At 40.0% G+C, this 12,430-nt stretch overlaps 1 protein-coding gene across 1 annotated transcript in view; it reads right to left on the reverse strand.

The window, feature by feature from the left end:
- Positions 1–4,876: 4,876 nt before the first annotated feature.
- LOC149317565 (dihydropyrimidinase-like) overlaps positions 4,877–12,430 on the reverse strand; it is a 50,581-nt gene continuing 43,027 nt past the window's right edge. Inside the window, exons 8-9 of the mRNA XM_089518933.1 lie at positions 5,316–5,523; positions 4,877–4,977 (exon numbers count right to left, since the gene is read on the reverse strand). Coding sequence (XP_089375059.1) covers positions 4,909–4,977; positions 5,316–5,523 — 277 coding nt within the window. The 3' untranslated portion in view covers positions 4,877–4,908. The remainder of the gene's footprint in view (positions 4,978–5,315; positions 5,524–12,430) is intronic.

Here is a 12,430-nt window from a genome sequence, read left to right on the forward strand (position 1 = left end):
AAGTTGTTTTTGGATGGGAATTAAAAATGGCAGGATCCAGGCTAGTGACACTCCCAAAATGTAACTAGTACATGTGGAAGACAGAAAGTCATGAAGAAATCTCATCCACTTCCCAGGGTTGCCCTGGGTCGACGTCAGCTTGAGGCAGTTAACAAGGACAACAATGGAGCAGCAACAAAGTTGTACTTCTTATTTTTGTTTTGTTCTATAACATTTCAAGATTGAACAAATCATTTCCCCAGATAAATTACTCAGTACTTGAATTTGACATACTTTGGGCCATGGCCAAGCTCTTCATTTACACTGATGGATGCATCTGTTCCAGTAGGCTCCCAAGGAACAAAAATGAGTTGGGGGAGTTCAGATTAGTAGGGGGAACAGAGTGTTTTCTTTTCCAGATGTAGGGAAAGGAGAAGTGGGGTAACAGAACCATCACTTAGAGGTATGGCATATGCATGTCTTACATGAGGTCATAGGTTCAATGTCAGCTATCTTGTGCATGTCACCTAGAAATAGTTCTTCTTGAGAAAGGTGAGTTACTACCAGATAAGGAGCTACTTTCATTCAAGTGAAGCAAAGGCTCATCCAGATTGGTTCTGGCCTGTTACAGACTGCCAAAATAAAGCTGCTTCGGGTCTCTTTGGAGGTATGCTGTTTAAATGATGCATGCATCCTAAGAATCTGGAAGCTGCACCAAAGCTGCCCTCCAGTGCTTAGGAATGGAGTGTGGCTTTGGTGCGACCTACGGTCTCTTAGGACCCATGCATCATTTAAATAGCATGCCTCCAAAGAGACCCGAAGCAGCTTTATTTTGGCAGTCTGTAACAGGCCTCTATTTATCCTAAAGAGACAATCAGCACATGTGTGCTGGGTTTTATTGTTGTTGTTGTTAGTTGCAGTCAAATTGACTTTGACTTATGGCAACCAGAGCTCCAAGCCACACTACTATCAAAAACCCTGCTCAGGTCTTGCAGACTCAGAATCATGGCTCCCTCGATGTAGTCTTCCTCATTTCCTATTGCCTTCCATTTCACCAAGCATTATTGTCCTTTCTAATGAGTCACATCATCTCCTGATATGTCCAAAGGATGATGCTTCAGTTTAGTCATTTTGGATTCTAGGAAGAGTTCAGGTTTTATTCACTATTGGAGCCATTTATTTGGCTGGAATTCTGCACCAGAAACATCATTCACCCATGCTCTAATCAGCAGCAGAATGGAGCTCCGTCTTCCCATGCAGCTCATGCTCAGTAAAGCAGATCAGGGGCAGGAGGAGTTATGATTGTGACAAAAGTGTCACAATCAAGACTAAGTAGTTATTGTGAATATGGAACAGTCACCTAGATTTACTCATCTATAACAATTTCACATTCACAATCATTACCTACAACAGTACCACAATAAACTATTATAGCACTATTATTCCACTTTTACCGCTACGGCTGCTTCCTGTGAAATCTTGGGATTTGCAATTTAGGTAAGAACATTTAGAATTCTCAGCCAGAAAGTTCTATGGCCTCACTAAACTACAGATCTCAGAATGCCAGAGGAGGCAGCCATACCAGTAAAAGTGGAATATAGCACTATAACAGTATAGTACATGATTGTGACACTATTTCCAGTCATATGTCTTTCCCCACCTAACTTGACTGGGCATCAGCTGCATGGGAAGAAGAAGATTCATTCCACTTGGCAATCTGAGCATAAGGGAATGATGTTTCTGTCAGTCTGGTGGGTAGATGGGTAGAGAGGTTACTAAGTTAAATATACCAAATATCTGGTACAGAATTCCAGCCTTTGTCTTTTTGGCAGTCCATTGTATCCACAGAACTCTTCTCTAGCACTACATAAATCAGATCCACATTGGATGAAGTTTACCCTTGATCCTAATTGTATATAAAGAAACAAAAGGAGATCCAAATTACCATGCACAGCAGGGAAGGCAGTGGGACAGAGGAGGAAATCATGCAACCCATTAGATGTTGCTGAACTGTAACTTCCAGCATTCCTAATCACTAACTATATTGCAGAGAATCTTTGGGTGTTGCAGGTCAAGGACATTTGGAGGGCTAGATAATTCTCATCTCTGATTAAGAAAACAGCAACAATGATTTCCCTACTAGTCAAAGTACATGCATATTCACGACCCATTATGCTGCAGTTTCATTATATTATTATAGACATGTTTTTGACAATTTCCTTGTGGAAGGTGACTCCATTAATTAATTTCAGTTTTGTCAGCTTGTTCATGGTATAGGTCCAGAATGTGGTATCTTCTTATCGTCATATAAAATCACAGTGGCTTTTAGAAGATAATCATGCAACATTATAGTGGATGATCCAGAGTAAAAGAGAAATGCCTTCTTCAATTCTAAGAGACAGCAATTGATGAAGTAACAGGACAGGAAGTGCCATTGACACTTTTAGGTAATCAGAATTGTCGTGCCAAACTGATAAATCACTCAGAAATCTTCAAGAATTAAAATTGAAAGGTAAAATGATCCCAAAACAGATTGCAAAAACATGGCAGAGGAATCATTTTCCTGTTTTTGACCTACAAAGGCAAGAGGGAGACAACATATAAACCTTCCCATGTCTATTATTTAGTAATTTCTCATAATCAGCAGCTTCTGATACCATTGTCCCTTGACTGCAACTTCATCCCTCTCTCCCCTGGGTCTTCCCTCTTCAGGGAATGTGTTTGTTTTTAATTTCTCTTTGATGTTATAACATTTTACAATTGTATGTTTTTAACTGATGTGGTAAGCTGCCTTGGGTCCTGCCTTGGGGAAAGATAGGATAAAAGTGAAATGAAGCTACTGTTGTAACATAGTTTATGGGCAGCTACTTTTGTTACTGGTTCAGAGATCACAGCTAGTGTAGAGTGCAATGCCTAGGCCACATCATGGACCCTCTTATGTATATATAATGCCTACATTGAAAGTTTTGTGCTGCTCTCTTGAATATGACACAAATCCTTTTCAAACCTTTCTCAACAGCACATGGGGGGGGGGGAGAATGTAGAGGTGCACTACATTCCTAGACGCTGTTTTCCCTAGCTTCTGTTCACATGAATAGAGCTACTGGTCTTAGTGCCTAAAAGCTGGGCGATAATTTTTCTCAATTTCATCCATATAGCACCTGTTGGAGGCTTCAGCCAAAGAACCAACAGCTACTTAGCCCAACCATTGAGACTCATAGGAAGGAAACATTTTATATAGGCCTGGAAATTTGAGGTCAATTTGGGCTGTAACACTGACTGGGGAAAAAATGAGAACCAAAGGGAGCCAACTAGGTAATCTGATGGTGGAGGTGGTGGGAGGAGGAGGAGGAGGAGGAGGAGGAGAGGAGGATGAAAAATAAAGGCTATTCTTTGAACATTGTTGGGCAAGCATTTCTTTATTTCTAAATCTTGTGACATTTGCTGGAGGCAATCAGAAGCAGACATGAAGAAGGAGCTGCTGACATTATGAATAGCAAGCTGCTATCTCGGGCCTTTGTCACAGGCAGAGATAAGTGTTTCTGTCTCTGCAGCACAGTTTCTCAGGATCTACAACTCCCTGAGTTTTTCAGCTCCTGCTGGCATTTCCATTCAATTGGCAAGAAGAACCAAAAGATGTATGACAGCAGAAGTGAGACATAGGAATCCCTGTAATAATCAGGACAATGAGATTCCAGGGAGATGAGAGCTGTATCACTGGTATGATTTATAGGCCCCAGTATGTATACGAGTCCGTTAATTAGGTACATGGTTGCCACAGAACAAGATGAACTGGCAGAAGATCCCAAGGTGAGAGATCAGTGTTTAAACTACATTTGTTCCTTGTGTATAATTAATATACATTCAAGGCATGCTGTCTGTCTGGATGTAAATACAGATCAGGCACCCTGATATCTGAAGAACCTTTAACAAAGGAAACTAGATTAAATGACAGCAAGCAATCCTTCCATTTTTCAAACACACAAAGACTTTGGGGGGAATGGGGAGAAAGGGCATGTGTTCACTTGGGGAAATGAGAAGATGGGTGGTTGATTAGCAGTTGGAAGGTTGAGAAGCAGGGTATCAGGAAGATATTTGTAGACAGAATTTCCATTATCCATAAGCATTGGCATAAAATTAACAATGCCCCACCCTAATATTTCACGGAGTTTAATTTGATGCATTCACAAAAGTAAACATGCCTGCCCTGCCCAACCATATCCATCCAGTCTGCCTGGCCCCTCATAGCTTTCAGTCTTGCCTCAGTTTTCCCTTTCCACTGAGAAAGTTCTAATCAAAGGAAATCTCCCCAAGACTTCTGCACATTCCAGTCATAGACAACCATCTTCCCACTGCACCACTACTAAGTGTCTAAACCAGCATGATGCCTCCCCTCATTCCTCAACTACAAAAGTTCTACACACCTAAACTACCTAACTATTCCATTAACCATTAAAACAAATTAATATACAAACCTAACAGCAACCTTTATTGTATAGAAGATGCCAAATTCTGACACAGACTAGAGGAGATCCATTGAATTAATGGAATGTGGAAAATTGTTAATTTACCAATTGCCCATGGAATTATCCAGTGCATTCTAGTTTAGACTAATGGTTGGGATTTAGGCCTAATTCTTTTATTGGTTTTTTAATTGTATGTTTTAGTTTACTTGGTCCCATCTATATTATATTTTAATTAAAGATTTTGTTTTTAATCCATATTTTATTATTCCTAGTTGCTTTGAGTGCCCCTTCCTGGTGAAAATATAGGGTTACAAACAAACAAAGAAACAAAAGTAAGCCTCTCAATTCAGCAAAGCAATCTTCTGATGCGAATGCATACAAAAGCAGGAATGAGATTAAATACTTTAGATCAACATAATGTGATAGTTACCTGAATAAGATCCATTGGGTTATGAGATCTATTTTATTTTGTAGTGGATGAAATCACTCTGCCCATATAAGGAGTTCGTTTCACAGGAACAGGTTGGCAGACCTGCAAGGCATTATTGCATTTATTAAATTCTTCTTTTACTCTTCCTAAAGATACACTGGCCTATGAATGGAATATCCAACTATTAGCTATTTACTGTCCCCTTTTGGAATTCCATTCTTCTTTTTCAGAGAAGTTCTGGGCCAACACCATAGATTATTAATTTATCAATAATCAGAGCCATATTATTGGTTAATTTGAGTGGTCTAAGAGAATTTGCTTTGGTTTTGCCATCTGATCAAATTTTCTCAAGAAAGAGAGAGAGAGAAATTGCTTGATCTCTAGCACATCTCACGATACAAACAAATATTTGAAAAACCACTAAGCCCACAGGCACACACCTGATCACGCTGCTTGATACGTTTGTAGACATATTCTGGGAATGGTTTGCAAGGAATGTATCTTCCATCTCCTGCTGTGACATGGAACACTCCACTTTGATAAACCACTCTGCCTCGTGAAATGGTCACAACTGGTACTCCATGACAGACCATTCCTTCAAAGATATTAAAGTCAATGGCATGGTGATGGGTCTTTGCTGAGATTGTTCTGTGTTTGGACAGAAGAACACACAAAATTGCTATGCCCATGGGTTATCAACTTTAGACTGCATTTTAACAGCAGACTGAGAAATCTGAGGTCTGAGAAAAGTACAACAAAAGTAGAAATCCCAAGAAACAGAAACAGCTCAATTAGCCATTGAATAACTTTGACTATTTGAAAACATTCAAAGAAGTGGGCTAGGCACATCTCAATTATTGTTAATTGCTGTCAAGTTAGCTTCAATGTATAGCAACGTATGAATGTAAGACCAAGGCACCCTGTTATTAACAGCCTTGCTCTGGTCCTGCACATTCAGAGCCATGATTTCCACGATGGGATTTATCCACCTGTAACACAGTCTTCCTCTTTTCCTACTACCTTCTATCTCATCAAGAATTATCACAATATTCTTTTAAAAACAGGTAGTATGAAAGCCATTTTTAAACACAATCATTGTGTGTTCATGTTGAGAGGGACATAAATATGGCTGAACTTATGCTTTCTTGCTTTCTGCTTCTGTACATGGCTTTGCAAAATAATCAGTGGTTACAGTAGACTCATAGAATGAGCTACAGAGTAAAAGTGCATGGGCTATGATGGCCCCTCCCTTTTTTACTGTGTGTGACCATAGTACACACTCACCCCCTCACCCCTCCTTTCTCTAGAGAGCTCTGAATACAATGCTCTGGCTCTGCTGTGGCCTTGAAGGGGACAGGATCATCCTAGCAAGTATCTCTTTGCATTCCAGACTCCAAACAAATGTAATGCCAATAAGAAAGTGTGTGAACACTGCACGGACAGTGAACGCAACCAATCACTTGATGTTTAGACAATAGCCAATTAACTGCCTGTGGTATAATCATGTGTGTACTAAATAACCAATTAAGCTAATGCTATGTAAACAATGAAATGTGTTTTACTATAAAAACTTTTGGAAATGGCTATTGGGTGCGGCAGCAATTTTATCACCATCTGCTGGTGTGCTGTCGCCTTGGCCAAATAAAGTGCGTATTGCCTATGGACATTTCGGTTTCTCTATCTTCACTCAAGGACACTCCTTTCAAATGAACATATTGGGAATGTTTCCCTAACAATGTAAGATTAGGGGAGGGAGGAAGTAGGGAGAGAACATAATGAGGAACTGTTTTTGCCTAAAGCTCCTTGTGTCAGTTTGTGTGGAACTAACTAAGAGAGTTAGGAAAGTTGATGGGAGAATAACCCTGTGACCCAGAGGAAAGACACAAATGGATAGACAAAGTACCAGGAAGTGATTGAAAACAACAACCTACAGAAAGCAAGCAAAAGGAAAAAAAAGAAAGAAAGAAGAGGAGTATACTGCATTTTATAAACGTCTTTTATTTTTTTTCCAATTAAGCTTCAAATTATCTCTCAAAACACTTGGGGCCTGTTCACACTCCACAATTCTTGTGGTTTATTCTAGTTGAACTGCAAAGACAACACCCTATAAAACCCTGGGATCTGCAGCTGCAGGAAAGTCATTTGAATTCTACAACAGAGAGCTTGATTGCCTTAGAGAACTATAAACTCCAAGATTCCACAAGATGTTGCCATGGCAGTCAAAGTGAAATAATTGTGCAGTGTGTCTCACAGTTGTGTAATAGGCCCCAGGGCAGGGCAATCCTAAGGGTTATCTTGAAGCACTTCAATATTGGAGACTTTGAGATATCTAGTGTCCTTTGGGGTCATTTCTTGCTATAACCCAGGGAGCCGAATGTTTGGCATATGGCTGTAGACTGTACACCTGTTTCTGGCCATAATTTGGGGCCAACAGTGCTTTGGATCTTTTAGAGCAGTAGTCCTCAAACTGTGTCCTATCAAAGATTTTGGACTTCACCTCCCAGAATCCTCAGCCTTGTTGGCCAATAGTCTGGGAAAGTCCAAAATCCCTTACAGAGCGCAGTTTGGGGACCACTGCTTTAGAGTGTCATACCTGGCATGCTTCCTTTCTACCACCCTCTACCAGAGTTTAAGTCAGGCCACTGAGGTTTCTGGGAAGAGTGAGAAGAGAAATGTGAAGCCAGATCTTCCCCTTAGATGGAAGTTATCTCTTGAACAGGACATCTGGAGCCCTTTCACACTATACAGCTACAACACTATGATTCCACTTCAACTGCCATTGCTATATCGTATGGAATCCTGGGGTTTGTTGTTTGGAGATGGACATGTTACCCCAAGGTTGAGCCTCCCTCCATATCCCCTCTTTTTGGTATCAGTTTGATATTAAAAGGGATGTTTTATGCAAGTAGCCAAGAGGGCACCCCAGTGCAGGAAACTAGCCATGCCATATAAGGACCATATTTGGAGATCCTGCTGGCTCGGCATGGGGGGAAAGTTGAAGAGCACAGCCAAGGATAGATCAATTATGACTGGACCGGAATCTACATAATCCCTTAATTGATAGGAGTGATGGTGGGTGATAGACCTAGGATTTACAAATAAACCGAAACCCAAGTATATGCCCCTCTGCAGGGACGTAGCTAGGATTTTAGGAAGGGGGGGTCCAGATTAAGTGCCACCATTATAATGGGGCTTGGGTGCAGCGGCGCAGCAGCACACACCATTTTTCTAATGGAAGGGGGGTCCGGACCCCAAGACACCCCCCCCTGGCTATGTCCCTGCCCTCTGGGGGAGATACTCCATTGTCTAGAGATATTTCCATTAATTGTTAAACCATTGACAGATTTCCAGTTCTATTATTTCCTCTTGGGAACTTCACCTTAACCCAAACTGCTCTAGGACACATTTTGTACTATAAATATGTCTGCCTAGGCACTATCAGTTTGGTCTTGTTTTGAGGCCAAACACTGTTTGTGGAGATTTAGCACCTGCAAATCCCACCAAGATAGATATGGGATTGAAAAGTCAAAATGGGTGTTATTGAGGCCAGGCAAATGCAACCTGTTTGCAGTCCGGACCCCAGCCAGCTTATCCAAGAGCTTTAAAAAAAAACAACAACTGGAGCCTGATGACTGGCTAGCTGTGAGATTGTGAGCATTGTGATCCAGTAAATAACTTTTCCAAGCCAGAGGTGGGGAATCTTTGCTGGCCTCTAGTTTGAGAGGAGTTTCAAGAACTACATTCCAACAATGGGTGGGAGTAAGGGCACAAACTGGAGAAAAAGTAAATTGGGTGGACCCGATACTGTTCTTTTGAATTTGTACTTCTTCTCCCACCAACTATACAAGGTTTGTTTGTTGATGCTATTGTTTGTTGATGCCTTGTTTGTTGATGCTATTGTTACTGTAAGATGTTATATATTTTATTGTTTTTAGCTGCTTTTAATTGAATTTTTATGTAAACACTTGTGCTTTTTTAGTCTGTAAGAGGCGGGGAAACATAAATAAATTCTATTATTATTATTATTATTATTATTATTATTATTAAAGTGCAGCTGAATTCTATGCCTCCCATATTCATGATTAAGCCTCTGTGTGACTCCTTTCCAGGCTGCAAATCAGACCGCACCTCCTTTTAACACAAGTTCTGGGGAGGCAACCTTTGCTCTGCTTATTCTTTTTGGCCTAGTAGTCTCCAGAATTAGCATAGTTGCTCTGTCTTAAGCTACAACCTAATCGTCATATTGTGCTACTGTCACAATAGTGAATAATGCTAGAAGTTATGGAACAGAATATAATTATCTAAAATTCTCAGGGAAGAGGGCATACAAAAACACTGGTAGAGTAAATTGATAGATTCGGAAACAATACACAGTGAGTCAAGAAACAGTTAAACCTGAATGTATCATAAAAGATGGGAGAGTTCAAGAAGGTGTAAACTAATATTGAAATATTGAATACAGTTCATAGGTCCATTTGAAGCCTGCAGCATTAAGTTACTTAATGCCACAATAGACCACTGGTATATCAAGCTCAGTATTGTGCACTATGATTGCCAGTGGTATTAGTGTTACCCATGGTCTCAGAAACAGGTCTTTTTCCATTTTGGGAGCAGATATATTTCCTCCTTACAAGTAAAGAATGTGTTCTTCCACTGATTGTCTTTTTCCAAAACCTCATATTTAAAAACAACAACAACACATATTAAGATATTCTGGCTATGCTATGAAGAACACTAATCTCCTTCCCCCATTTTAAAAATTCTTGTAGTTTGGGCTAGCCTCCCTAGATCCCAGGTAACAGCCACAACAGCTATAAAGTGTTGCTAGACATGCAAACAAAGCAGAAAAGAGCAGTCAGTGATTTAAAAAGGAGATGCTTTGACATTTCTGGAGGGCTCAGCTTAATAAAGTTTCACATCAAACTGTTTTTTTTGTTGTTGTTGTTATCCCTGACAATCTTATTGCTAAAGCACATTACCAGGAAGCCTCTGACTGTTCCTGCAATCGCTTTGAATGTCTGACTGATATTGATTGTTCAGTTAATAGCAAAAGCTTCTGAACTCCATCTGCCAATTTATAATTTACGGTCACCAGAACCTGGTTTAGCCATGAATGCACAAGAGGAACAAAGAACTATGGGGCACATTCTGGATTTACTGAAATGAAATGGGGCTTCATAAATTTACTTTATCAGAACCCTGGACCTGGAGAGATTTCTTTGGTGGAAATGGTTTGAGAAAATTCTTGTTTTGTGTAGCTAAATGGAACGGACATTTTGAGGGAAAGCACTATTCAAATATCAACACAGTTATGATTAATTATGTTAGCTGAAGACATCAGAGCCTGGTAGAGTTATCTTTTGAAACAGTGGGGATTGTATTTCCCAGGGCAACATAAAGGCTGGGAGATTCTGGAAGTTTTAGTCCAAACACATATTTTCCAAGCTGGCTTGAGAGAAGTATATTTTTAAAAAAAGATTAAGGAGTCTTAGCAAACCACAAGCTAAAAATAAGAAAACAGTGTGATGAAGCAGCCAAAAAAGTCAATGCAATTTTGAGTTGCATCAACAGGAATATAGAATCCAGATCAAGGGAAATAGTGGGCCCACTCTATTCTACTTTGGTTACACTTCATCTGGAATATTGTGTCCAGTTCTTAGTACCACAGTTCAAGAAGGATATCAACAAGCTGGACCGTGTCCAAAGAGGAGCAAAGAAGAGGTTCAAAGGCCTGGAAACCAAATATTATGAGGAGCAACTTAGGGAGCTGAGTATATTTCACTCAGAGAAGACAAGACTGAACATGGCAGCAATCTTCAAATATCTGAAGGGATATCATGTAGAAAATGGAGCTGCTCCAGAGACTAGAACCAATAGATTCAAATTACAATAAAACAGGTTCCACATAAACATTATAAAGAAAGAATGAAGGGACAGTGCCAGCCAGAAAGGATGGCTATGATAAAGGTATGTTGTAACTACCAAGAAATTAGAAATATGAGTTTTGCATCAAAAACCCAAGAAATGCCCTAAAATGCCAGAAAAAGGATGCAGCATTTTTTCCTTTAAATTACTAGGAACCTGCTCTTTGTAGAAAGTAGCTGACATTTTGTAGACAGAGGAAATATACACCGTGTTCACAGAAAGACTGACTTCTACTGTTTTTCTTTGTTCCTCCTTTTATCTAAAATAAGGAAACACAGAGAATGAAATCTAAAAGAGCACACAGAAAGATGTATGATCTTCCTGTGCCTGCAAAAAAAATATGGCACCATAAAATCTTGTTCATGGAATTACCATAGATAAATTCACACAGAGATGTAAGCAACTAATAACCCTTTTCTCATAACACCAGACAAGTAATTATTTAAAAATATATGGTGGAATTACTAAGGGAATAATATAATATCAGTTATATTTACTAATACTAATTCCAGGCAGTGGATGCTGCCCTACTCAGTATAACGTTACACACTGAAGGCCTAGAATACCAGTATGTTTGAGAGAATAAAACTGTGTACAGGTACACAGTTGTAGAAATTTATATTTGTATAAAACTATAACTGCACAGCATATTGTGCAATTGGAAATACTTGTTTAACTCAGAAAGAAATTAGATTTGTACTCAGTTATTGGCTTTAAGTTTGGTAGCACAAGGAAAGGCTGTGCATATAGTTGGTAAAATTCAGATCCATTTATATGAAGATTTGTGCAGAAGGGAAACAAAAATGGGTGGGAGCCATGCCAGCATTTCTGTCCTACCACCATCCTGCCAGCTCTGCAAACCTGATGTCTGCTGTGCTTTTTCCAGTCTTGTCTTTTCCTTCTGTTTCTGGTTACACTTTTCAGAAATCTACAGCCCAACTCTCATATTCATGGGGGATACACTCCAGATAGTGAGAACCATGCATAGTGGGGAACACTAGATTTTTGCCAAACGTTGACCATAGCATTGCCCTGGAAGACCTACCTCCAGATGCCTAGAGAGATTTTTTTTCCAGAATGGGTACATGAAATTACAGTTTCCTCATCCCACAGATACGGGGGCCAGACTCTATATGTATCAATGATAGCTGGTAACTCCCATTAGAGGGTTGAATCAACATCTCATTTTAATCTAGGTTTTCAAGGAGTTGTCCAAGGTGCTGAAGTCTAACCTTAAAACCGTTTCAACACTTTGGATAGCTGCATTTAAAGCTATGCAAAATCTGGCCTAGAGACATTGCCCCACAGATATGGGAGTCACCAACTGCCACTGGTATGTATTTATGTGTTCGTACAAAGAGAATTATTGTTTAAAATGGTCATGACAAACAAGACACTGCCATAGTCATCCTTCCCTCTCTACCCTCATTCTCCATAGCTTCCATTTATGTACTGGAAGTACTGGTGATAGGCTCTCCTGGCCCGGGGAAGGAAATTGTTCCACCTGTCCTGAATGGGGTCATGCTCCCTGTGAAGGACTCTGTTCGCAGTCTGGGGGTGCTTCTGGATTCATCGCTCCACCTAACATCTCAGGTGGATGCGACGGTCAGGAGCACTTGTTATCAGCTTC

Source organism: Sceloporus occidentalis, unplaced genomic scaffold (genome assembly GCF_023333645.1).
Source record: "Sceloporus occidentalis isolate IW3139 unplaced genomic scaffold, rSceOcc1.0.p SCAF_3, whole genome shotgun sequence".
NCBI lineage: Eukaryota > Metazoa > Chordata > Lepidosauria > Squamata > Phrynosomatidae > Sceloporus > Sceloporus occidentalis.